General features: G+C 47.6%; 1 protein-coding gene across 2 annotated transcripts; it reads right to left on the reverse strand.

The window, feature by feature from the left end:
- Nucleotides 1-987: 987 nt before the first annotated feature.
- On the reverse strand, nt 988-23421 carry ABCF1 (ATP binding cassette subfamily F member 1). Of its 2 annotated transcripts, none has more exons than XM_039467687.2 (25): nt 23273-23421; nt 14658-14704; nt 14207-14302; nt 13912-14038; nt 13425-13462; nt 13236-13340; nt 11777-11851; nt 11584-11697; nt 9505-9618; nt 8484-8606; nt 7963-8063; nt 7774-7859; nt 7334-7473; nt 7099-7247; nt 6384-6467; nt 6018-6142; nt 5710-5822; nt 5394-5565; nt 5158-5232; nt 4995-5065; nt 2789-2821; nt 2534-2702; nt 2293-2357; nt 2128-2200; nt 988-1981 (listed from the first exon to the last, which is right to left on the reverse strand). In XM_039467687.2, the coding sequence occupies exons 1-25, from the start codon at nt 23343-23345 to the stop codon at nt 1815-1817; spliced, it is 2535 nt and encodes an 844-aa protein (XP_039323621.1). In that variant the 5' UTR covers nt 23346-23421; the 3' UTR covers nt 988-1814. The 2 variants fall into 2 exon arrangements, with proteins under 2 accessions (XP_039323621.1, XP_039323620.1); XM_039467686.2 differs by having other exon boundaries at nt 13912-14041.
- Nucleotides 23422-27723: the final 4302 nt, after the last annotated feature.

Below are 27723 nucleotides of genomic sequence, written 5' to 3' on the forward strand. Positions count from 1 at the left end.
CTCAAGTGACTGCCAAATAAGCCCTGTACAATCTTTCCCTTTTTTCTGAGTATGTGGCAACTTAGAAGCTAGAGTACTATGTATCAGGCAATTGATTAAATTACATGATCTATTTATGCTTATTTTTAAGTCTTCTCTAACCAGACTATTAATGAAGGCAGATCTTGTCTTTTTCCTTCTTGTGTATACTCCACAGTACCGTACATGTTGGCTGGATGACTTAATAACTTTGAGAGGATCAATACCCTGGTCCCTGACCACAAAGCACCTCCTCATTCATGAGATTAGCCTGGACGAAACCCAAACTCTGGCTAGGTGTGGTGGCTCACACCTAGAATCCTAGCATTTTGAGAGGCTGAGGCAGAAGATTGCTTGAGATTGCCAGGACCAGCATGGGCAACATAGCGAGACACTGTCTCTACTAAAAAAAAAAAAAAAAAAAAAAAAAAAAATTAGCTGGGTGTGGTGGCACATGCCTGTAGTCCCAGCCACTCAGGAGTCTGAGGTAGGAAGATTGCTTGATGCCAGGAGTTTGAAACCAGCCTGGGCAATATAGCAGGACCTTGCCTCTACTAAAAATGAAAAATTAGCTGAGTATGGTAACATGCACCTGTAGTCCCAGCCACTCAGGAGGCTGAGGTGCCTTGAGCTCAGGAGGTTGAGGCTGTAGTGCACTCCAGCCTGGGCAACAGAGCAAGACCCTGTCTCAAACAACAACAACAACAACAACAACAACAACACACACACACACACACACCACACACAAACTTGGGCACACTGGCTCACAGGTGTAATCCCAGCACTTTGGGAGGCCAAGGTGGGTGAATTATTTGAGGTCAGGAGTTTGAGACTAGCCTGACCAACATGATGAAACCCCTTCTCTATTAAAAATACAAAAAATTAGCTGGGCCTGGCAGGAGAATCACTCGAACTCGGTGGATGTGGGGGGTCGGGGGCGGCGAGGAAAGAGACTCAAGTTCCAAGAGGCAGAGTATGAATCACTGTGCTTTTTCCTTGTGTGAAGGGTCGAGGGAAAGGGATCCTATGATCCTCAAACAGCAAACACTGTCTAAAGTTCAGCAAGACTGCAAATAAGATCCATCTGCCTTAGTGGGGAAGAAAAAAACTGTTAAAAGCTGCTAGAAAATTGAATAAAGCAAATCAAGACTGAGAGTAATTCCAACTCCCATCAATCTCCAAACAGTGACATGTGGCAGCAACTCCTTTCCTTTATTTCTTCCCCTTGTAAAGGGAAATTCAAGTTCAGCAGCATTCCTTTCCTGCCCCCAAGTCCTCAACCAGAGAAGAGGCTGCAAATCTTGGGCTGGATAATGGCAAAGGCCTCAGACCCTCACCTCCAGCTCTGAGCTTCTACAGCTGTTTGTACCAATGAGTCAGCATTAAATCCACCAGAAAAGAACAGCACCACCCAAAGACCAGGGGGCAGCTGGGCCTGAAGCTGTAAGGTGAACCAGAGGCAGTCTTCTTCGTGATGAGTCTTCAGACAACTGGCCACATAAACTTGGCTGGATGGAAGCTCGCAATAAGGTGGTCCACCTTTGTTTGTTTAGAGGGATGCCAAGGATAAGGCCAGGTCAGTTATCTGAAGAAAAGCAGAACGAACAAGTCTTTCAGAGAAATGGATGCAATCAGAGTGGTATCCTGGTCACATCAAGGTCACACTCCACCTTCATGTGCCTGAGTGGTTGCCAGGTCAGCTGCAGGTCAGAGGCAGTCTTCAGAGAGAAAGGGAGACAACAGGGGACTTCAAGCCACACAAGCTTCTCTCTTGGAAGACGTCTGGGAAAGCAAGCTCACTCTCGGGGTCGGCTGACCATGACTTCACCCAGGGCCTCCAACACCTCCCGCTTGTAGTCTTCGAAGTCACCGTCAATCTGGCTAACACTCTGCTCCTCCACCACCCACAGCTGGCAGTTGGTTTCTGTGATGAGTCGGGCGTCATGGCTGACAACGATCACAGCTTTGAAGAAAGATGGCAAGAACAGAGGGCAGGAAGAAAGGAAGAGGGGAATCAGAGTATGAAATAAAGTAGTGAAGGCCCTTTTGTAGTGCAGGACACTGCAGCTTAATCCCCATGAGGGAAGGGCACACTCTCAGCTCACTTACCACCCTTGTATTCATTGATGGCCTCCCCCAGAGCATCAATAGACTCTATGTCCAGGTTATTGGTTGGCTCGTCCTACAGAGGAAGAATTCCATGACTGAGCACGGCAACTCCCATCTTCCATTACCGTTACCCTTAACCCCTGTCCCACAGCCCAGCTCACTCACCAAGATGAGGACATCTGGCTCCCGACAGGCCAGCTCGGCAAACACAACTCGCGCTTTCTGACCACCTGCAGCAAAGGAAGGGGAGGGCTGTCATACCTTCTACCACCTCACGTTCTAAAGGCAAACCCTGAAGATGTGCCAGTTTGTGTGTTGCGGCTTCCTCATTCCTGGTTCCTCTAGGTACAGTTTGTAGACATGAATGATAAGGTGAAGGGCACCCTTCCTGGTCCCACAATAGTACCAGAGAGTTTGCAGATCTGGATGGTGTGGGCGTGACTCTCCAGGCCGAAGCGGCCCAGGCACTTGCGGGCATCCTGGTAGGGCAGGTTGAAGCCCCGCTGCAGGTACTCAGTGGGCGTCTCCTCCATGCGCAGCTGCTCTGCATACTGCTGGTTGAAGAAGCCAATTTTCTGCCCAAGAAGAGAGGGAAGTGGTCACTAAAAAGTCACACTTCCTCCATCAGATTTTCATTCCCTAAATCCCAAAGCCAACTTACCAGCCGGTGGTTCTTCCTCATTTCCCCGTAGGTCTGCAAGGGAAGAGAAAGCAGTTAAGGCGAGGGCAAGGGGAAAAGGCACTGCAGCTCCATACACCAACTTTTCTGAAGGGGAGACAGACACCAGAAATGGACCAGGGACAAGTATGCAGAATGAGAAAGAAAGAAAAAAAAGGAACGGGGCCAGGCGAGGTGGCTCACGCCTATAATCCCAACACTTTGGGAGGCCAAGGCAGGCAGGTCAGAAGGCACTTAACGTCAGGAGTTCGAGACCAGCCTGGCCAACATGGTGAAACCCTATCTCTACTAAAAATAAAAAATTAGCTGGGATCGGGTGCGGTGGCTTAAGCCTGTAATCCCAGCACTTTGGGAGGCCGAGACAGGCGGATCACGAGGTCAAGAGATCGAGACCATCCTGGCCAACATGGTGAACCCCCATCTCTACTAAAAATACAAAAATTAGCTGGGCATGGTGGCGTGTGCCTGTAGTCTCAGCTACTCAGGAGGCTGAGGCAGGAGAATTGCCTGAACCTGGGAGGTGGAGGTTGCAGTCAGCCGAAATTGTGCCACTGCACTCCAGCCTGGCGCCTGGTGACAGAATAAGACTCTGACTAAAAAAAAAAAAAAAAAAAAAAAAAAAAATTAGCTGGGCATGGTGGCAAATGCCTATAATCCCAGTCACTCAGGAGGCTGAGGCACAAGAATCGTTTGAGCCCAGGAGGCAGAGGTTGCTGAGATCATGCCACTTGCACTCCATCCTTGGCAAGAGAGCGAGACTGTCTCGGAAAAAAAAAAAAAAAAAAAAAAAGAGAGAGGGAACAGGGATGTTCTCCCTAATATGACAAAGGCACACTGAGCAAAGTAAAGGTGTAAGGGGCCAAAGAGGAGTAAGAGAAGCAGAATGGAGGGAGGACAAAAGGGACATGCAGGAGGGACTAACCACAGCTAAACACTGCTCTCTATACAGCAAAGACTCACAATACATTGTAACGGCCTCGTGCGGTGAGTTTAGAGTTTTGGGGAGGATCTAATAACATCTTTCTAAAGATCTAATTTCTGGATGTGAGAAAATGGCCCCTAAACACTCTGCCTGAGGGAGCAGAAATGACTACAAACTTTCGGAAGCACCGTATTACAAAAGTTCAAATTAAATGGTATAAGTGTTTGTATATTATTAGCATGGAAAAATGCATGATGTATATACTATTTGGAAAAAACTAGCTGCAAAACAATTCATATGGCGGCCCATTTTTGTTAAAAAAATTATATGCACATTTGCAAAGGAAAGAAGGAGAAAGATACCCACTAAAACATTTATACTAGTTATCTCAAGATTTTTCTCTGGACTTAAGCTTTTATTTTTGCGATGGAGTCTTACTCTGTCACCTAGGCTAAGTGTAGTGGCATGACTTTGGCATACTGCAACCTCTACCCATTGGGCTCAAGCAATTCTCCTCCCTTAGCCTCCCGAGTAGCTGGGACTGTAGTCGCTCACCACCTTACTTGGCTAATTTTTGGATTTTTAGTAGAGATGGGATTTCACCATGTTGCTCAGGCTGGTCTTTAATTCCCGAGCTCAAACGATCCATCTGCCTCAGCCTCCCACAAAGTGCTAGAATTACAGGCGTGAGCCACCGTGCGAGGCCAATTTTTTTTTTTTTTTTTTTGAGACAGTCTTGCTCTGTTGCCCAGGCTGGAGTGCAATGGTGCAACCTCAGCTCACTGAAACCTCTGCCTCCTAGGTTCTAGCAATTCTGCCTCAGCCTTCTGAGTAGCTGGGACTACAGGTGTGTGCCACTACACCTGGCTATTTTCTGTATTTTTAGCAGAGAAGGGGTTTACCATGTCGGCCAGGCTGATCTTGAACTTCTGACTTCAGGTGATCTGCCCGCCTCGGCCTCCCAAACCGCTGGGATTATAGGCATGAGCCACTGTGCCTGGCCCATTTATGCAATTTTTAATTGTTCTATAATAGACATATATTTCTCGTATGACCAAAACACATGGATGTGACTGCAATTCTATCCCAGTTCTCTTAGCTCTCCTGAACTGATCTAAGCTCTTCTGCTCCTCTACTGTCCCTCTTAGGGAAATGAATCATCTATGACGAACTCTCCATTATCGAGAAGCTCCCTGATTCCAGCTTCTGGCAAGCACCCGTGTTTCCACATTTCTCAAGCGCTCCCTCCTTGGCTCTAGCACTCACCGGTGTCAGCTTGCCGGTCAGCAGCAGGAGTAGCGTACTCTTCCCCACACCATTAGGGCCCACAATGCAGACTGCGAGACGGAAGACAGGTGGTCAAAGAGGTCCCCAGAGACTCTCCCTGTGGCTCCTGCTGCACATCCCTGAGCCACCCCTGCCAACTCACTCCGTGAATCCATGTCGATGCCAAAATCCAGGTTCTTAAAGAGTGGTTTCTGTCCCTCATAGCCAAATGTCACACCTGAAAGCCAGGAAAAGAAGCAATATTGTTTTCAGTCCCTGCACAGTCCCTCTGATGTGCTGGCCTTGGAGAACACGAGCAATCCCAGCCTTGGTGGAGAATTTGGGGTACACACTGCTTCTGGTGCTTCCTGCAGAGCAGCGGAAGTCCACAGCACTCACCATGCAGACCCAGGATGGGAGGGCTGAGTGGTGGGGGATCCGGAAAAGTGAAGCGCACAGTGTACTCCTTAGGGCGCTTCAGGAGCTCAGGGGCCTCCTGGGATTCCTCATCCTGGTTTTTCCGTCGGCATTTCTGCTGCTTCCGAGTCAGGGCTTCCTTCGTTTGCTTTTCCTAGAGAGGAAGAGGAAAAAAAGAGAAATCTGCACTCTGCACAGCAGTCCTGGAAACGTAGACCAGTGTTCCAGTCTCTTTCCTCCTCTGTCAGGAGAGAAGAGTGCCCCCCGCCCCCCACCCAGAAGTCCCCCAGGTGCTTACTGCCTGCTTGGTGGACTTCCCGCCTGCCTTCAGCTCCTTCAGCTTTTTCTCTTGCTTCTCATACTGCTTCAACAGTTCTTTCTGCTTCTGCTGGTACATCTTTTTGAAGGTCACTGGGGCAGAAGAGGGGACTGGGCATCAGCGGTTGCTCCTCTCCCCAGCAAAGGGACAACCAGGGACTGGTGATGATGGGGTAGGCATCGCTGTCTGGAATTCTGACAGGACTCAGTTTACCTAAATACACCCTCCCATCCAGGCCTCTCTTCAGGTTTTATCTCTTCCCTGTATCCACATACAATCCTACTTACTGTAATTGCCCCTGTAGTAATGGAGCCGCTGGGCATCGAGGTGGATGATATCAGTGCAGACATCATCCAAGAAGCCCTGGTCATGGGAGACGATCAGCAAGGTCTTCCGCCAGCCCTGGAGGTAGCTGAGTTTCAGAGAAAAGGGTGTGTCACAATGGTTAAGTGAGAGATAAGTCAGAGGAAGCAGGCAGACAATGGGAGCTGGGAGGGAAAGGGGGAGGTCTGGATAGAGCTGTCACAGGCGTAGTGGAGAAGGGCTAAAGGAAAAGAGGGTGGGAGGGACAGGGAAGGAAGAGGGACAGGGAGGGACAGGGAAGTGCTGAATGGGAACCAATGATGCAAAGGTCGTCATCACAGGAAACACACTTATTGAGCCAGATGACAGCGTTAAGGTCCAGGTGGTTGGTGGGTTCATCCAGCATCAGCAGTGTGGGTTCCATGAACAGTGCCCTAGAGGGTGGATAGCAGAGGGAAGGGTCAGAGAGAGAAAGATCTTTGCTTGGACAACCCCAGAGAAAACAGGGAGATACAGCCTGAGACCATGAACACTCCTTTCCAAGCTCTCCTCAGAGAAGTTCTTGGGCAGGATGTGGTTTAATTTTTTCCAAGACAGGCTCCCACTCTGTTGCCCAGGCTGGCATGCAGTGGCACAATCATGGCTCACTGCAGCTTCAACCCCCCAGGTCCAAGTGATACTTCTACTTCACCCTCCAGAGTAGCTGTGACCACAAGTGTGTGCTACCACGTCCAGCTAATTAAAAATTTTTTTTTTGTAGAGACAGGGTCTCCCTGTGTTGCCCAGCCTGGTCTCAAACTCCTGGGTTCAAGATAATCCTCCTGTCTCTGCCTTCCAAAGTGCTGGGATTACAGGCATAACCCATTGCACCCAGCTGCAGGATATGTTGATGAGAACACACCACCAGGTAGGGACAGAAATAGACAAAGACCCTACGTTCTCACAATACAGTAAGGAGGGAGAGGTAAGCCTTGAGCCTCACTATTGGCCTTGAAGAATGAGGAGAAGGGAAAGGGCCCTAGTGGTCTGAGATTGGAAGGGAGGGCAGCAAGGTGAATGGTCCACCTGGCCAGAGAGACACGCATGCGCCAGCCTCCTGAGAACTTCTGTGTGGGTCGATTCTGCATTTCAGGGTCAAAGCCCAGGCCAGCCAGGATCCGCCGTGCTTTGGCCTCTGCAGCTGCTGCCCCCGTGGCCCGCAATTCCTCATACACCTGGGAGGAGGGAGAAGAGGACACATGTCTGAGGGCCCCAGGAACCCCCGAGTCGTAGCCCGTGTCCCCTGTGCCATCTCCTCTACCTTCTCTAGCCTCTCGGCAGCTGTGTCATCCCCTTGTTCCAGCTGTCCCTGAAGCTGCCGCTCCTCTTCCAGCAGTTTCAATCGCTTGGTGTCAGCTCGAAGAACAGCCTGCACTGCCGGTGTCTCATCTGCTACCACCTCTGGGAGGTAGCAGAGGGAGAACAGTCAGGCAGCCTCAAGAGCCAAAAGTCTCATCCTTCTTTCCCTCCAGTTGCATTTCTGTGTCGCCCGACCCTGCCCAGCTCTTTGTACTTGTTCCAAATGAAGTATTCTCAAGTTCCTCATTGACTCTCCCCTCCTTTTGTTAGCATCCCTTTCCTGGTCCCCAGTTTCCCTCCACGTCCTTTCCAACTCCATAGCCACAATTTCTTCTATTTTTGGCTGGCTTTTCTACCCAACTGCCCATCACACCAAGCCCTTTTTCTCCCCACTGGCCTCACCCTGCTCACACAGCAACACATCAATGTTGGGAGGGATGCTCAGGGCTCGGTTGGCAATGTGCTTGAGAAGCGTGGTCTTGCCCTTGCTGGGGAATGAAAGCTATTAGGACCAGGCCACCACTGAGAAATCTCTTCTTTTCCCTCCAGGCCCCTCCCCTTTTTTTGCTTCTAGCTCCCTCTTCTTCTCACCCATTGGGCCCCACCAGCCCGTAGCGGCGGCCAGCTACAATGTACAGGTCTGCATTGACGAACAGCTCCTTGCCATGAGCTGAGATGCTGAACTTCTCCAGCTGTAGCCATCAGGAAAGAGGTGGCAGAGGGAAGAGAGGAGCACATGAAAATTCTCCCTTTGGGACAGGAGCAGCCACTTTTTCCCTGCAGGGAACCCTCTGACAAACCATTACCTCCAGCATAATTCCCTTCCTCTCCCCACAGCCGGTCCCCGCCCTGTCCACTGCCTGTAATGGGAGTCCCATGCATCCTCAGCTAGTCTAGTCTGTCCCACACTACTTTCTGCTGAGGGTAGACCCCACTTCTACTGGTTTTTCTATCTTCTTGCTCAAGCTGGCAGAACCCAAGGTGTGGAAAACGTCTCCAATCTTTCTTCCCACTGAACTAACCCATTCACACACCACAGCCACTCAGGAAAGATGAGAGAACTGGCTCTTCCCTAAGTAAGTGGACTAGAATGGGGCCCCCTGAGACCTAACCTTGATATCAGATGCATTTTCTAACATGGCTTGGCGGGAGGACATCTCCGCCTGGGACACGGAGAAGTCATTTTCAGCTGCATTGGCTGCTTTTAATGAAGCCACTTGGCGCTCATACTCCATCTGAGAAGGAAGAAAAACTGTATTTGAAGCCATAATCTACCAGTTTCCCATCACCATAAAACAGCCCATGCTGGTTGGGTGTGGTGGCTTACACCTGTAATCCCAGCACTCTGGGAGGCTCAGGCAGGTGGAGCTCTTGAGTGCAGGAATTTGAGAGCAGCCTGGGCAACATGACAAAACCCCATCTCCACAAAAAATACAAAAATTAGCTGGGCATGGTGATGCTACCCGTGTCTCAGCTATTTAGGAGGCTGAGGTGGGAAGATCACCTGAGCCTGGGAGGTTGAGGCTGCAGTGAGCAGAGATCACATCACTGCACTCCAGCCTGAGCAACAGTGTGAGACCCTGTCTCAACAAACAAACAAAACCCAAAGTGACACAGCCTATGTAACCAGACATTGAGATAAGGCTCACAGAACACAACCATTATCTTACTCTAATGGTTTTACCTGAAGCAGCCCCCAAAGCTTTCCCTCCTGTCCCCAATCACTCGTCCCCTGGTTGAAGTATTTAAAAATCAATCCCCTGGGCCGGGCGCGGTGGCTCACGCCTGTAATCCCAGCACTTTGGGAGGCCGAGGCGGGTGGATCACAAGGTCAAGAGTTTGAGACCATCCTGGTCAACATGGTAAAACCCCGTCTCTACTAAAAAAACTACAAAAAATTAGCTGGGCATGGTGGCGCGTGCCTGTAATCCCAGCTACTCAGGAGGCTGAGGCAGGAGAATTGCCTGAACCCAGGAGGCGGAGGTTGCGGTGAGCCGAGATCGCGCCATTGCACTCCAGCCTGGGTAACAAGAGCGAAACTCTGTCTCAAAAAAATAAATAAATAAAAAATAAATAAATAAATAAATAAAAATCAATCCCCTTACTTTTGACTGCTAAGAACCAAGGTCTTACCTGTTTTTTCAGCTTTTTCTTCTCCTTTTTGCTAAGGTGAGCATAGGGATCATCTGACTTAGACTCTCCTCCTTCTTCCTCCTCTTCTTCCCCTTCTCCTTCTTCTTCTGAACCCTGTGAGAACCCGGGGATGGTCAAAACTAAGGATTCCTTCTAGAACTCAGATTTCATATCATCTGCCCTCCGTCCCTGCTCCAGTTCGACAGCCAGCATCTCCTTCACTACTTGGAGTCCTAAAATATCTTGGGATCCTCTCTCATTCTCATGACCAGCCCCTGGTCTCCCTGCAGTCTTTTATCAATTTTTGCTACCAGGAATGGTACAAGACAAATAGTATGAATACCCATGTATGAAATGTAACAATGTTGCCATGATTGAATAGTGGTTAAAAATTTTAAAAAAACAACAACGTATCAATGTGTGTGTCCCTAGAAATGTAGCTCCCAATACAATGTAACTGAACGTGCAGTAAATGAATTTCAAGAATTTCATTTGTATAAAATGAGTTTCCGTGGTTTCCTTGTTAACATGCAAAGAAAAGATCAGGCAGCCCTAGTGTACAGTCACTGAGGAATCAAGCAGAATCACAGAACTAGGAAGTGCCAGAAGCATGGGAGATCTCAAGACTCCTCCTTATAGTACACAAAGGAGACAAGTGAGACCCAAGAAGATGGGAAGATGTATTCACGGTCACACAGCCAGTGAAGCAGAGTGAGGACCCAGATTACCTGAGAGAAATTCCAGGCCCTTTCTTCACTGGATTATGTGTTGCAAACTACAGCCTGTGGGCCAAAGCTGACCAGACACTTGTTTTCATATGGCTCCTGAACTTTATAAAAATAGTTTTTGTATTGAGTCAAGAAAAAAAAAAAAAAAGAATATGTGACAGAGATTGTATGTGGCCTGCAAGCCAAAAACATTTACTAATGTTTACTAATGGCCCTTTATAGAAAAGTCTGCTGGCTGGGGACACTGGCTCACATCAGTAACCCCAGCACTTTGGGAGGCTGAGGCAGGAGGACTGCTTGAGCCCAGAAGTTCAAGACCAGCCTGGGCAACACAGTGAGACCTCGTCTCTATATTAAAAATAAAAAAATTGGCCAGGCACAGTGGCTGAAGCCTGTAATCCCAGCACTTTGGGAGGCCGAGGTGGGTGGATCACGAGACCATCCTTGGTCAACATAGTGAAACCCCGTCTCTACTAAAAATACAAAAAATTAGCTGGGCATGGAGGCGTGTGCCTGTAATCCCAGCTACTCAGGAGGCTAAGGCAGGAGAACTGCCTGAACCCAGGAGGCGGAGGTAGCGAGGAGGCAGAGGTTGCGGTGAGCCAAGATCACGCCATTGCACTCCAGCCTGGGTAACAAGAGGGAAACTCCGTCTCAAAAAAAAAAAAAATAAAATAAAATAAATGAATAAAATTTAAAAATTAGCCAGGGGTAGTGGTGCATGCTTCTAGTCCCAGTTACTCAGGAGGCTGAGGTGGGAGAATCTGTTGAGCCCAGCAGGCTGAGGCTTTAGCGAGCTGTGTTCACCCAAGTGCACTCCAGTCTGGGTGACAGAGCAAGATCCTGAGTAAAAAATCCCCAAATAACAACCACCCACCACCACTGCCCCCTAACCCCCCAAAACAAAAAACAAAAAAGAGAAAAAGTTTGCTGGGGGCCGGGCGCGGTGGCTCAAGCCTGTAATCCCAGCACTTTGGGAGGCCGAGGCGGGTGGATCACAAGGTCGAGAGATCAAGACCAACCTGGTCAACATGGTGAAACCCCGTCTCTACTAAAAAAATACAAAAAAAAATTAGCTGGGCATGGTGGCGCGTGCCTATAATCCCAGCTACTCAGAAGGCTGAGGCAGGAGAATTGCCTGAACCCAGGAGGCGGAGGTTGCGGTGAGCCGAGATCGCGCCATTGCACTCCAGCCTGGGTAACAAGAGCAAAACTCCATCTCAAAAAAAAAAAAAAAAAAAAAAAAAAAAGTTTGCTGGGATAGTAACTATTTCCCCAGATCCTGACTCTCCCGTAAGGACCACGGAGCCCCAGTCCCTCACTCCACGTTACCCTAACACCAAATACACACCTGCTCTGCCTTCTTGGCCTTCTCCTTCCCTTGTTTGGGAGGTTCCTTTTCCTTTGTTATTTCTTCTTCTTCATCCTCCTCTTCATTGTCCAGAGCAGCAAATTTATTTTGAGGCTAATAGGGAAAAGACAGATCTGATGAAATGCTTTAATTCCTGGGCCCCAATACCTCCTCCTGCTAGTTACTCTCTCACCTTAGCCTTCCCCTTTGACTTCTCTTCCTTTCCCTTCTTGCCCTTGAGCACAGGCTGCTGTTCCTCAGATACAGCCTGGAGGAGACACACATACACATTAAACACATACATATAAATTACTGTGCTACTTTGCTGTATAATAAGCACTTCTAGAGAGTCTACTGTGTTAACCATACGGACGCTCCTCCATTTACGGTAGGGTTGCATCCCGATAAACCTACCATAAACTGAAAATATTGTAGTCGAAAATAATAGTTCCAATTTATGATGGGTTTATCTGACATAATCCCATCATGAGTTGAGGAGTGTATTAAGTGAGTATGACTTTCACACCATCATAAAGTAGAAAAATCATATGACGCATAAGTCAGAGACCATCTGTATTGAGTGTTGCTGCTGAAAAACGAGACCCAGAAAAACCCTACATTACAGCTTGAGACTAGATAGTGAAGAGTTAACTAGGGAACATCAGTAAGCCTAAGGATTGTGAGTCAGGCAAGTGGGCAACCAGAGCGTGTGGCACTAGCACTGGAGGCTTTCTTCAGAGGGCAAATGGACATGGACTAAGATGTACACCCAGAAGAGTCACAAGTAGAAGAGCGAGGACCTGAGGGCTTTTGTTTCAGGTTCTGTGCTTGAAGCAATAGAATCACTACAGATTTCTGAGTGATAAAAAGGGCATGTTTTTTTTTTTTTTTTTTTTTTGACAAGAGTCTTGCTCTGTCACCCAGGTTGAAGAGCAGTGACTCAGTCTCAGCCCACTGCAAATTCCACCTCCCAGGCTTGAGCAATTCTCCTGTCTCAGCCCCCCAAGTAGTTGGGATTACAGGCATGTGCCACCACGCCTGGCTAATTTTTGTATTTTTAGTAGAAACGAGGTTTCACCATGTTGTTCAGGCTGGTCTCAATCCTGACCTCAGGTGACCCACCTGCCTTGGCCTCCCAAAGTGCTGGGATTACAGGTGTGAGCCACTGCACCCACTCCTGGGTGTGTATTTTAAAAAGATGATTTTGATGGGCCGGGCGTGGTGGCTCATGCCTGTAATCCCAGCACTTTGGGAGGCTGAGGCGAGTGGATCATGAGGTCAGGAGATCGAGACCATCCTGGTCAACATGGTGAAACCCCGTATCTACTAAAAATACAAAAAAATTAGCTGGGCATTGTGGCACGTGCCTGTAATCCCAGCTACTTGGGAGGCTGAGGCAGGAGAATTGCCTGAACCCAGGAGGCGGAGGTTGCAGTGAGCTGAGATTGCCACATTGCCCTCCAGCCTGCGTAACAAGAGCGAAACTCCGTCTCAAAAAAAAAAAAAAAAAAAAAAAAAAAAAAAAAAAAGATGATTTTGACAGTATAAGGAAGACAGACCAAGAGGAGCTAGTTTAGAAGCAGGAAATTACTCCACCATGGCCAGAAGGTGCTAAATGGAGTCAGCGTGACTAATAGAGACACCACCATCACCTTATTGATCCGATTCTTCTCTGGCTTGGCAGGCTTAGGATGTTTTTCTTCCTCCTCCTCTTCCTCACTCTGATCTTGAATCAGGGCTGCAAAAACATTACCACCCTAGAGAATGAAAGGGCCACAGAAGTCAGTGGGAGGGTCAAGGCTGCACCTGTGGGGTCTCTGTTTACCACACAGATGGCTTACCTTGGTTTTCTTCCCTCCACGGGGTTTTGGGACAGGTACTGAAATGACAAGGGGAGAACATGAGATAGGAAAGAATTACGATGTCTGGACCCCCAATTTTTTTTTTTTTTTGTGAGACGGAGTTTCACTCTTGTTACCCAGGCTGGAGTGTAATGGCGTGATCTCGGCTCACTGCAACCTCCGCCCCCTGGGTTCAGGCAATTTTCCTGCCTCAGCCTCCTGAGTAGCTGGGATTACAGGCATGCGCCACCATGCCCAGCTAATTTTTTGTATTTTTTAGTAGAGACGGGGTTTCACCATGTTGACCAGGATGGTCTCGATCTCTTGACCTTGTGATCCGCCCGCCTCGGCCTCCCAAAGTGCTGGGATTACAGGCTTGAGCCACCGCACCCGGCCTGGACCCCCAATTTAATCCAACTCGAAGATCAAGATATGAGGCATCACGACTCATGGATTCTGGGTAGCCATTCCCCTTTAGGTCATTTACCCTCATCCTCCTCATCACTGGCTGGCACTGAGAGCTTCTTGAGACGCTCCATGAGCTCTTTCTCTTCTCCATCTTCATCCACATCCTTCTTCCGCCTGCCTTTTCTGGTATCTCGCTTCTTTTTTTGCTGCTGAGAGCAAAACAAAAGAGAGTGAGAAAATGAAGCTGAGGCACCTGCTGTATTTCTGCCTCACAGAGAGGGTTCCCCATCAGCTGAGTGGAGCAACATGGGCTGGAAAGGGGCTGGTGGAGCCCAGGTGCCTCCCAGGATTGGTGGCCCCTGTGGCACTTGTACCTGCTGCTGCTGTTGCTGCTGCTGCTGTTCCTTCTCCTTGAGGACTTTCTCTTCTTCCCCAGCCTGTTTATCTTCTACTGCTAGCTCTTCAAAGAACTATAAAGGGAGTTAAGATACAGGTAAACATGGTTCCAAGATCAATCCAATCAAGCTCTGCTCTGCCATACAAGGGCCCACTGGCCCTCCACTCCACCCTCACCTGACCTCCTGTCTCTCTTTTGTTTTCTTTTTGTGGAGAACAGAATATGCAGGTCTCAAACTCCTGGACTTAAGCTATCCTCCCACCTCTGCCTTCCTAATACTGGGATTACAGGCGTGAGCCATGGTGCCCAGCCTCTCTCTTGACAAGATCTCTTCTCCTCCCTCAGTCCTCCCACCTCTTTCTCCTGGCTATTTATTTAGCTGGGAAACACCCATATTCATTTCTTATCCTCAACCCTCATTTTCTCACCGTTTTTTTGATCTTCTTGTCCTTCTTCCCTTTCTTCACCACTTTGTCTAGAAAGTTAAGCATCATGAATGGTTATCTACAAATTCCAAAGCAGTCTGATCTCTCCTGCAAAGATGTCTGTAGCCTCTCCTATTTTATTATTTTTCTGGCTTAACTATCACTTCCTAGATATTTGCACTGTCTCACAACTCCTGCAGAAACAACAATTCCCATCTCTATTCATCCAGTAAGTATTTATTTACTAAACAGCTACCATGTGTCAGATATTGTGCTAGTGTAGGGGATTATAGCAATGAACAAGACAACTGTGGTCTCCTCTGGAATTTGCAAACTATAGGAAGAGAGTTTTTTTTTTGAGATGGAGTCTCTCGCTGTCACCCAGACTGGACTGCAGCAGCATGATCTTGGCTCACTGCATTCTCCACCTCTCGGGTTCAAGCAATTCTCCTGCCTCAGCCTCCTGAGTAGCTGTGACTACAGCTGTACGCCACAATGCCTGGCTAATATTTTCTATTTTTTTTTAGTAGAGACGGGGTTTCACCATGTTGCCCAGGCTCGTTACAAACTCCTGAGCTCAGGCAATCCACCCGCTTCAGCCTTCCAAAGTGGTGGGATTATAGGCATGAGCCACTGCGCCTTGCCAGGAAGAGATTTTTAAATAGCTAATTACAGGTGTACTGAAGGTTCCAAAAGAAAAGGTAAAGCCTACTTGGTGGTGGGGGAGAGGCTGGCTTCATTTCCGGTGGCCTCTCTAAAAAGATGGCAATTAAGCTAATCACTGAAGTAATGAAGAGTATGAGAAGTCAGACACATAGTGCAATGCCAGTGCTGTACATAGGTCCAGCTGTGAGAAAGCACGCACACTGAGAGACAGGGGAAGGTTTGGTGTGGCTAAGCTTAAAGACTGAAGGGAGAGGCCGGCGTGGTGGCTCACGCCTGTAATCCTGGCACTTTGGGAGGCCAAGGCAGGATCACCTGAGGTCAGGAGTTCAAGACCAGCCTGGCCATCATGGTGAAACCCCATCTTTATTTAAAAAAAAAAAAAAAGGCCGGTCGCAGTGGCTCACGCCTGTAATCCCAGCACTCTGGGAGGCCGAGGCCGGTGGATCATGAGGTCAAGAGATCGAGACCATCCTGCTCAACACGGTGAAATCCTGTCTCTACTAAAAATACAAAAATTAGCTGAGTGTGGTGGCACACGCCTGTAGTCCCAGCTACTTGGGAGTCTGAGGCAGGAGAGTCGCTTGAACCCAGGAGACGGAGGTTGCGGTGAGCCAAGATCGCGCCATTGCACTCCAGCCTGGGTAACAAGAGTGAAACTCCGTCTCAAAAAAACAAAACAAAACAAAAAAAAACAACAAAGACTAAAGGGAGAATAGTGCAAGGTAAGGCTGGAGTGAGGCCCTTGTAATCAGGTTAAGGAATGGGGGCTTTATTGGTATGATCACTTTCACACTTTAAAGTTTCACTCTGGCTTCAGAGCAGAGCAAGAATGGAAGGAATAAACATAGTGGCAAATCTGTTGCGAGGCTGTCGGAGTAGTCTGGAGACAATATTAGTTTGGTCTAGGATGGTGACAAGGGAACAGAAAAATGCAGAATTCACAGGATGGGGCTAGAGGTGGGGAATAAAGTAGAGCACTCAGAGATGACTCCTGTGTTTTTAGCAAAATTAGGTGGACTTGGTGTACCTTTCACCTTCACAACACCTGTACCATTCATGAATTCAGGAGACAGTGGAAGAGAAGATCTTATAGAAAGAAAGAAGATATTACGCATTCGATTTGGGAGAGGTGTGTGTGTGTACTTGGTACTTGGTGGCACACACACATACACCCTCCCAAATTGATGTTATTTATTTTTAAGAGACCAGGGTCTTGCTCTGTCACCCAGGCTGGAATGCAGTGGCATGATCATAGCTCACTGTAACCTTAAATTCCTAGGCTCAGGTGATCCTCCCACTTTTGCCTCTTGAATAGCTAGGACTACAGGCAAGCACCACCATGCCTGGATAATTAAACAAAAGAAATTTTTTATGTTGCTCAGGCTAATCCTGAACCTCTGGCCTCAAGCAATCCTCCTGCCTCAGTCTCCCAAACTGTTGGAATTAGAGGTCTGAGCCACTGTGCCTAGGGACACGGCGGGACACCCAGGGGGACACAGCGTTCGTAAAACCTACCGGCCATGTAAATAGAGTTATCTGGTAAGCAAATGAATATATGGGTCTATGCCTTACTTGCTCTGCTTGAATATTATATCTCAAATCACATTGTGTCATATTTATCTGTCTGTGTGCTATTCTTTCATTCTAGAGAGTAACCTGAGAGATTGTATAGCCTGTGTTCCCAGGAAAGCCAATAAAAATCTACTGACTCAACAGATTCTAGCTCTACCCCTCTGTCCATCCTTGTTTCCCTGAAGGTATGAGACCATATCTAATTCCCTCCTCTTGTGCCCACCCCAATCAGAATGGGAGGCAGCCAGCAGCCTCATGATTTTCCTTCACACCTAGGCCTATTTATTATCTTCCCTTCCAAAACATCCCTTCCATCCACTGCTATCTAATTCTACCCATAAGCATTTCAGTATTTAACATAAAAAAAAAAAATCTCCAGGCACAGCAGCTCATGCCTGCAATCTCAGCACTTTAGGAGGCTGAGGTGGGTGGATCATGAAGTCAGGAGATTGAGATCAGCCCGGCCAACATGGTGAAACCCCGTCACAATTAAAAACATAAAAATCAGCTGGGTGTGGTGGTGCATCCCTGTAGTCCCAGCTACTTGGGAGGCGGAGGCAGAACTTCTTGAACCTGGAAGGCGGAAGTTGCTGTGAGCCAAGATTGCGCCACTGCACTCCAGACTGGGCGACAGACTAAGATTCTGTCTAAATAAAAAAAAAAATGAGGCCGGGCGTGGTGGCTCAAGCCTGTAATCCCAGCACTTTGGGAGGCCAAGGCGGGTGGATCACGAGGTCGAGAGATCGAGACCATCCTGGTCAACATGGTGAAACCCCGTCTCTACTAAAAATACAAAAAATTAGCTGGGCATGGCGGCACGTGCCTGTAATCCCAGCTACTCAGGAGGCTGAGGCAGGAGAATTGCCTGAACCCAGGAGGAGGAGGTTGCGGTGAGCCGAGATCGCGCCATTGCACTCCAGCCTGGGTAACAAGAGCGAAACTCCGTCTCAAAAAAAAAAAAAATGAGGCCGGGCGCGGTGGCTCAAGCCTGTAATCCCAGCACTTTGGGAGGCTGAGGCGGGTGGATCACGAGGTCAAGAGATCGAGACCATTCTGGTCAACATGGTGAAACCCCGTCTCTACTAAAAATACAAAAAAGTAGCTGGGCATGGTGGCGTGTGCCTGTAATCCAAGCTACTCAGGAGGCTGAGGCAGGAGAATTCCCTGAACCCAGGAGGCGGAGGTTGCGGTGAGCCGAGATCGTGCCATTGCACTCCAGCCTGGGTAACAAGAGCGAAACTCCGTCTCAAAAAAAAAAAAAAAAAAAAAAAAAAAAAAAAAAAAAAAACAATTAACGGCATCCACCATCTACTACATTAAAGTATTCTCAGACCAGAATTCCATGTATTCCAAAGTAACCTTTTATTCAGGAAAGTTTTATGCTGCATCTACTTTTATGAGACAATCCCAATAATTTAAGGCCTCACAGACTAAAAGACCCCTACTCTATCTTTTCTGTTTCCCTACCCACACCTACAGTCTCATACTGGCTTCTTTCTGACCCTTTATTAAGTCCCAGGTATGCTTATGTCTGTTTTTGCTTAATCTGCATTCTCCATCCAGAACACATTTGAAAATTTGAGGCCCTCCTTCTCCCCAAAAAACAAACAAAAAAATAAATTAAGAAAAAAAAATCTGAGCCCAGTATTGGGTGACTAGTGTGAGAGTTGAAAAGCTGTGCAGTATTAATAATAGAAGGCTTTATACGTATTCCAAGGAGTTTAACCCTAAAGGCATTAAGAGGAAGGATCTACTGAAGCACCCAAGAAGGGAAAACAGGATCAGCTCACCTCATCAACACACAGGAGTGACTCATTCCAGACACTAATTTCTCCCTAAGGACTAATACAGCCACACCATTTCTCCTTCCTTTAAATCTCTTTTGTGGCCAAGTGCAGTGGCTCACACCTGTAATCCTAATATTTTGGGGACCAAGGTGAAAGGACTGTTTGAGGCCAGAGTTTCGAGATTAGCCTGTGCAACATAGCAAGACCCCATCTCTACAGAAAACAAAACACAAAAATAAAAAAAAATTAGCCATGCATGGTGGTGTGCACCTGTAGTCCCAGCTACATGGGAGGATGGCTTGAACCTGGGATTGAGGCTGTAGTGAGCTGAGATCGTGTCACTGCATTCCAGCCTGGACGACAAATCGAGATATAGTGTCTAAAAACTCACCAGACCGGGCACATAGCTCAAGTCTGTAATCCCAGAACTTTGGGAGGCCGAGGTGGGCGGATCACCTGAGGTTGGGAGTTCGAAACCAGCCTGACCAACATGGAGAAACGCCATCTCTACTAAAAATGCAAAATTAGTAAAGCATGGTGGCATGTAATCCCAGCTACTTGGGAGTCTGAGGCAGGATAATCGCTTGAACTTAGGAGGTGGAGCCTGCAGTGAGCCCAGATGGTGCCACAGCACTTCAGCCTGGGCAGAAAGAGCAAAACTCCATCACAAAAAAACACACAAAAAACAAAAACCAAAAACTCACCCAAACCAAAAAACTCTCTTTTTTTTTTTTTTTTTGAGACAGAGTGTCGCTCTTGTTACCCAGGCTGGAGTGCAAATGGCTCGATCTCGGCTCACCACAACCTCCGCCTCCTGGGTTCAAGCAATTCTCCTGCCTCAGCCTCCTGAGTAGCTGGGACTACAGGCACGCGCCACCATGCCCAGCTAATTTTTTGTATTTTTAGTAGAGACAGGGTTTCACCACGTTGACCAGGATGGTCTCGATCTCTCAACCTCGTGATCCACCCGCCTCGGCCTCCCAAAACGCTGGGATTACAGGCTTGAGCCACCGCGCCCGGCATAAAACTTTTTTTTTTTTTTTTTGAGACAGAGTTTCGCTCTTGTTACCCAGGCTGGAGTGCAATGGCGCGATCTCGGCTCACTGCAACCTCTGCCTCCTGGATTCAGGTAATTCTCCTGCCTCAGCCTCCTGAGTAGCTGGGATTACAGGTACGTACCACCATGCCCAGCTGATTTTTTGTATTTTTAGTAGAGACGGGGTTTCACCATGTTGACCAGGATGGTCTCGAACTCTTGATCTTGTGATCCACCCGCCTCGGCCTCCCAAAGTGTTGGGATTACAGGCGTGAGCCACCGCGCCCAGCCCTCAAAAAACTCTTTTGTACTTTAATTATGCTTATCCACCTGATCATAGGGAGAAGAAAAGCCTCTGCACAGGTTCACTGTGAGAAAGTATAAGCCTCAAGGAACTAAAAAAGATTAAGTGTGGCTAGAGATATACTGTGTCTTCTCTCTTTTACTGTATTGCTTAAGCTGCTCCTTCAAAGCAAAAAAGAAAACCTTCCCTACCCTTATACCCCTCTCCCACATTACTGTTTGGTATCCTTGTCCTCACTGGGTCTCAAAACTGTAATTCACATGAGCTTCACTTTCTCTTCTCCCGTACCTTTTGAAACATACTGCAATCTGGTATCATCCCCAAATAAACATTACTTCTGCCAAAGTTGCCGCTGATCCCTTAGAAGTATATTTTGGTCCTTATTTTGCCTGACTTCTCTGCAGCATTCCATGCTGCCCACCTCCACACCTTTTTTCTCTTCTATGGGATCCCGTTCACTCCTGGTTTGCCTCCAGCTTCTCTGGCTGTTTGCTTTTCTCAGCCTCATCTCTTCAGCCTCCGTCCATATCTACTTCCTGCAATTGCTGAAGTTTTTAGGGTTCCCACCCTTCACATTCTTTTTGCTTCAATCTGCAAACACTCTCTAGGGGACTCCTCTATACTCAATACTTTGTCTTCCCACTTTTTACTCTCCTGCCCATTATTGCTTTCAATTAATAGTCCACTACTCACAGGGTTACTTAAGTGTCATCCTTAATTCTCCTCCCTTCATTTTATCAGTTCTCAGTTCTGCTCAATGCCACCTCCTTAGTAACTATTTATTCTTCAGGCCTTGGCTTATCCAATTACCACTTCTCACCTAGATCATGGCCAAAGCCTCCTAAATGGTCTCCCTGCCTCCGTCTTGACCAATTCAAGGCCATTCTCCATTGCTCAGTGCTGCAGGGTGAACCAGTCATATCATTCATCTTATGCACTTCAATAGGCCTTCCTTCTTTTTTTTTTTTCCACTCTCGTTGCCCAGGCTGGAGTGCAATGGTGCAGTCTTGGCTCACCGCAACCTCCACCTCCCAGGTTCAAGTGATTCTCCTACCTCAGCCTCAATTGCTGGGATTACAGGCACATGCCACCACACCCAGCTAATTTTTTGTATTTTTAATAGAGATGGGGTTTCACTGTGTTAGCCAGGATGGTCTCGATCTCCTGACCTTGTGATCTGCCCACCTCAGCCTCCCAAAATACTGGGATTACAGGTGTGAGCCACCATACCTGGCCAATTTTTTGTATTTTTAAGAGACAGGGTTTCTCCATGTTGGTCAGGCTGGTCTTGAACTCCCGACCTCAGGTGATCCACCCGCCTTGGCCTCCTAAAGTGCTGGGATTACAGGCATGAGCCACCTTTAGATACCATTCCAAGGAGTTTAATCCTAAAGACATTATAATGTGATTATAATTTAATTATAATATAAAATCCTAAAGACATTATAATGTCTTTAGGATTAAACTCCTCTGAATGGTATCTAAAGCCTTTCATTATCTGTCTCCTGCGCATCTTTCTGAGTTCATCACACTAGTTACTAGGCTCTAGTGGGACCAGTCAGGCTCACCTACATCTCTACCTTTCCACAAACTTCCTTGGCTTGGAATGTGCTTCCCCTTGCTAATTCACAGGATCTTTCAAGAATAAACTAAGGTGGCCAGTGAGGTGGCTCATGCTTGTGATTCCAGCACTTTTGGAGGCAGAAGCAGGACAATCACTTGAGCCCGGGAGTTTGAGACCAGCCTGGGCAACATAGCCAGACCTTATCTCCACAAAAAATTTAAAAATTAGCCAGTTGTAGTGGTCTATGCCAATAGTCTCAACCACTCTGGAGGCTGAGGCAGGAAGATCTCTTAAACCCAGGAGGTGAAGGCTGCAGTAAGCCATGTTCATGCCACTGCACTCCAGCCTGGGTGATGGAGCTACACTGTTCCTTAAAAGAAAGAGGAAGAAAGGAAAGAAAGAAAGAGAACTCAGCTATTACATATTCTTCGCAGGCTTTTCTGACACTCCCTTACCTGTCTGAGTAGATGCTCCTCCTCTCTTCTATAGTCCCATAGCATTTTTTTTTTCCCCCTGAGATGGAGTATCACTTTTATTGCCCAGGTTGGAGTGAAATGGCGGGATCTCCCTCACTGCAACCTCTGCCTCTACGTTCAAGCGATTCTTCTCCTGCCTCAGCCTCCTGAGTAGCTAGGATTACAGGAATGCACCACCACACCCACTAATTTTGTGCTTTCAGTAGAGACAGGGTTTCTCTATGTTGGTTGGTCTCAAACTCTGTTGGTTTGTCCAGGCTGGTCTCAAACTCCCGACCTCAGGTGATCTGCCCACCTCAGCCTCCCAAAGTGTTGGGATTATAGGCGTGAGCCACTGCACCTGGCCAAGTCCCATAGCATTCTTAAGCACATTCACCATATTCTGACAACCACTGTCTGGTTAATGCTCTGGCCCCTCACTAAACTGGATTGCCCCTTGAAGGAAAGTCTTACCTTTTATCTCTATATTCCCAGTTCTTCTGCACAGTACCTGGTATACAGTAGGCACCCAATAAGTGCTTTTAAAATTAGTCACTGCCTACCTACTGTAGTTAGTTGTGTCCATTTATCTCCCCCTTAAAAGTGATTTCAACCCTGGGAGGATGTGTTCATGTTTTTTCCTTCCCCTCTTAAAGCACAGTATATGCAGTGCTTAATTAAAAACAGACGCTTAACAAACATTCGCTGCTTTTAAGTAAACCTTAACCCTCATTCCAACATCCAAAATTTACACTCTTGCTCCAGTTGAGTGACAGGGGTGTCTTAAGAAAGAATCCACGAAGGAGTCATTCTCTCTTGAGAAACAATTGGGATCACAGGCTCCCAAAGTTTATGTGTGCACGCGTAGGGACATGGGGAGGTCGCGGCAGGGCTTATATAGTCCTGTGGAATACAGTGTGTGTGTGGCAGATGTCCAAATTTTTTAAGCAAAGCTTTCCCATTTTTCCCCATCTCTCCCTCGGTACCATATGCTCTTTCTTGTCTCTTGCCCAGTCTCACTTATGTCGCGTGCGACATCTGGATCTCTTTACTTTAACCCCGATTCCAAACCCACTCCTGCCCGGCAAACGCCTCCCGGGCCCACGCCACGCATGCGCAGTAATCCAAGCAAAGGCCCAGTCAGTCTCGTGCCCCATGACTCTCTCCTAAAACCCGCGCAGTCTCCTCTCTCTTCTCCCTCTGCTCTTGTGTCTTCCCTGCCTAACAGCCTCACCTGATGGGCTCGTGCTCTCTCCGTCCCCGATCCACTCGGGCTCCGGCGGCTGCTGCTTGGGCCCTTTCGGCATCGCGGTGGCGGTTACAGCTACTGTGGCGGCACCCGGTGCTATTTCCGCTTCCGGCGGTGTGGAACCCGGCGACGGGGTGGGCTCTCTACTCCGGCGCGGCCAACCCCGCCCCCGGGCTGCGCACGTGCGAGTTTTGCAGTCTTAGAGCCAAGGTCCCGGTCTCATGGAGGCGTGGCCTGCAATGACGGGGCGGGGCCGGCCTCCTCCCGCTCCCTTTTTGTCTGCCTGCTCTCGTAGCGTCCGCACGGCGTTTACGACTGTCTGGGACGCCTGACCCCGTGACCTCCTGACGCCGCGAGACTCAAGAAATGAACTTAATAATTTCGGACTACTTTGAAGGAGTTGAGGCTTCCTTTTTTTTTTTTTTTTTTTAAAGCATATTCTAGTTTCTATCTCTAACTCTCGTGTCTAGCTCTGCCACCGCAATGCTCGAAGGCGCCCAAGCAGCAGCCGCCCTAAAGCCCCAGTGGATCGGGGACGGATAGAGCACGAGCCGATCAGGTGAGGCTGGTAGGCAAGGAGGAAACAAGGGAAGAAGGGGGAAAGAGGGGAGATTGCACGTGTTTTGGGAGAGGGTCATGGGGCGCGAGACTGACTGGGTCATGGGCAGAAAAGACGGCGCAGTCCAATGACTAAGGGAGAGGTCTGATTGGTCCGGTGTTGAACTGTGTCACAAAATTTCAAAGTGTACAGTTGTAAACAGGGAACTGGGGCCCAACATGCAGAAGTCGTGGTGGAGTGGAGTTTCGGTTCACTTTTTTTTCGTTAACAGCTTTACTGAGATAAAAGTGACATACAATAAACTGTACACAAATTAAATGGCACACGCAGTAAACTGCGAAGTGTACACTTACGTAAGTTTTGACATGCATAAACCCAGTAAACTATCACCACAATCAAGATTTTGATTCATTTCTAATTATACCATTTATACAGGAGCTTGAGCTAGGTGCTCCCTGAGTTCTGTCAGCTCTCAAATCACTATACTTTTGTTCCTACTCTCTGAATTTACGCTTGCCAAAGTCAACAGATCTGGGGCCATCTACTCACTCCTCCAATAACATGTGACACACTTGGTTTCTCATTCCCTCTTTCCTTTGTTTTCTCCAGGGACACTACTCTCCAAAGGTTTCCTTTATGTCTAATGGGCTTCTCCTCCTGAAGTCTAAATGTTGAAGTGCCTCAGGCCTCAATCTTTGACACTATCTTTAATTTCGACTTATCACCTATTACCTCCTGACTTTAAGTACCATCTATAACCAATAAAGATTCCCGCCGGGCGCGGTGGCTCAAGCCTGTAATCCCAGCACTTTGGGAGGCCGAGGCGGGTGGATCACGAGGTCAAGAGATCAAGACCATCCTGGTCAACATGGCGAAACCCCGTCTCTACTAAAAATACAAAAAAATTAGCTGGGCATGGTGGCACGTGCCTGTAATCCCAGCTACTCAGGAGGCTGAGGCAGGAGAATTGCCTGAACCCAGGAGGCGGAGTTTGCAGTGAGCCGAGATCGCGCCATTGCACTCCATCCTGGGTAACAAGAGCGAAACTCCGTCTCAAAAAAAAAAAAAAAAGATTCCCAAACTTTTCTTACTGGCCCCCAACTTCTGACCCGAGCTCCAGGCTCATTAATTCAACTGTTTACTGGACATCTTCTCTGAGATCTTTCATAAATATCTCTAATATGTACAAAATGGAGCTCTTGTTTTTACTGCTAAAGCCTGTGTCTCTTCCAGGCTTCCCCATCATGAAATTTCACCACGTCATTCAGTTATTTAGGCCAAAACTGAAAGGTCATCCTCTTTCTCTATTCCTTCTCCCCTAATCAGTCCATCAGCAAGCTAAGTGTGCCTCATTGATTCATGCATCTGTTCAACACATAATTTATTGAATATGTAGTATGTGCCCAGCACTCTTCTAGGCTCTTGGGTTACTACTGAATAAAATAAAGATCTATGATTACATTTCTACCAGGGGAGATGATGCTATGGATAAAAGAAAATATAGATCAAGTTTAAAAGTATCAGGAGCACAGATTTTAGTACTAAATGAGGCCTCAGTAAAGTGAAATTCAAGCAAATCACTGAAGAAGATTAGTTTTGGCCACAACCTAGGCAACACAGCAAGACCCCATGTCTCTGTATATAGTAAAAAAAAATTTTTTTTTTTAAAGATGGGGTTTCACCATGATGGCCAGGCTGGTCTTGAACTCCTGACCTCAGGTGATCCACCCACCTCGGCCTCCCAAAGTGCTAGGATTACAGGCGTAAGCCACCGCGCCCGGCCAACATTTTTTAAAATGTTAAAACTAATAAATAAAAAGGATGACTCTGGAGGCTGTGCTGAGAATAACCTGGGCAGGGAGTGGGGGGTGGGGCAGCCGGGAGTGGGCAGATATGACAGAAGCAGGGAGCTCTTAGGAGGTGATGGTGATTCAGACTAGGGTGACAGCAGTGGAGATGTGGAAAGGGCTGGTTTCTGAATATATTTTGGGAAAGAGCCAACAAGTTTTGTTAATGGATTGGGGTCATGTTTGACAAGTAGAATTAAGGATGACTCCAATGTTTCTGGCCTGAGTTAACTGGAAACATGGAATTGCCATCAACTGAGACTAAAACATAATCCACATTTGACCGCTTCCCTCCTGTACCCCAGACCAAGCCATCATCTCTTCTCCCCAGACCACTACACTGGCCTCCTAACTGGTCTGCCTACTGTCATTCTCATTCTCTAGTCTGTCCTTCACATCTACAGTCAGAGATAGTTTTAAAATGTAAATCCGTTTGTTCAAAGTATACTTTTTAATAAAAGTATAAAAAAGTATAAAATCCAAATGCTTTACTGTAGTTTATAGGGCTCTGTACAGTATGACCTCTTTTTTTTTTCTTTTTTTGAGCCAGGATCTTGCTCCGTCATCCAAGCTGGAGTGCAGTGATGTAATCATAGCTCACTGTAATCTCAAAGGATCTTCCCACCTTAGCCTCCAACTAGCTAGGACTACAGGCACACACCACCAGGCCTGGCTACTTTTTAAAAATTTTTGCAGAGACAGGGTCTGACCATGTTGCCCAGGCTGGTCATGAACTCCTGGGCTCAAGTGATGCTCCTGCCTCAGCCTAACAAAGTGCTGGGATTGCAGGCATGAGCCATCATGCCTGGCCTAGCCTTCTACTTTTACTTCAAACACCCAAAAGTCATTCCTGCATCAAGGCCTTTACCCTTGCAGTTCCCCGTGCCTGGAATGCACTTCCTCTGTGCTTTTATATGGTTTGTTCCCTTGTTTAATTAGGTTTCTGTCTGTCACCTCCTCAAAGAAGCCCTCTCTTTGTATCAACCTGTTCTCTTCCACCTGTCACTATTTAACCACTTCTTTCACTTACTATTACTTAAAATTATATTACATATGTATATTGTCTGTCACTCTCAAAACAATGTAAGCTCCTCATGGGCAGGGATTTTGTCCTTTTTATCAATGTATCTCTAGTTCCTAAAACAGTGCTTGCCCTATGGTAGGCACTAAAGTGTTCATTGAAATTATGCGAAGCTTGACTGGGTGCGGTGGCTCACACCTAGAATCCCAGCACTTTGGCCTGTAATACTAGTACTTTGGGAGGCCGAGGCAAGTGGATCACCTGAGGTCAGAAGTTTGAGACTGGCTTGGCCAACACAGTGAAACCCTGTCTCTACTAAAAATACAAAAAATTAGTTGGGTATGGTGGTGAGCACCTGTAATTCCAGCTACTTGGGAGGCTGAGGCAGAAAAATCGCTTGAATCCCCCCAAAAAAGAAAGTATGGGCTGGGCGCGGTGGCTCATGCCTGTAATCCCAGCACTTTGGGAGGCCGATGCGGGTGGATCACCTGAGGTCAGGAGTTCGAGACCAGCTTGACCAACATGGTGAAACCCCATCTCTACTAAAAATACAAAATTAGTTGGGCATGGTGGCACATGCCTGTAATCCCAGCTACTCAGGAGGCTGAGGCAGGAGAATCACTTGAACCTGGGATATGGAGGTTATGGTGAGCCATTGTACTCCAGCCTGGGCAACAGGAGCGAAACTCCATCTCAGGAAAAAAAAAAGAAAAAGAAAAGAAAAAAAAAAAGAAGTATGTGACGCTTAAATAAGATAGTGCCTATGAAGAGCTTAGCAGGGTGCCTGGCACAGAGGAAGCAGCCAGGCAGTGCCCTACTCTGAGATCTCTCCCTGCTTCTCCGTCATCCTTCCTTGGTTTCCTTGTCTGGCTTATCATGTCGTTCTTCACTCAGCCATTCAACATCAGAGTTCCTCAAGGCTAAGTCCTGGGCCTTTCATCTACAGATTCCCAGATTCCTCAGAGAGGTCTATCCTAGCCACGTCTTTTTTTTTTCTTTCTGGAGATGG

This window comes from Saimiri boliviensis, chromosome 4 (assembly GCF_048565385.1).
Source record: "Saimiri boliviensis isolate mSaiBol1 chromosome 4, mSaiBol1.pri, whole genome shotgun sequence".
Taxonomy (NCBI): Eukaryota; Metazoa; Chordata; class Mammalia; order Primates; family Cebidae; genus Saimiri; species Saimiri boliviensis.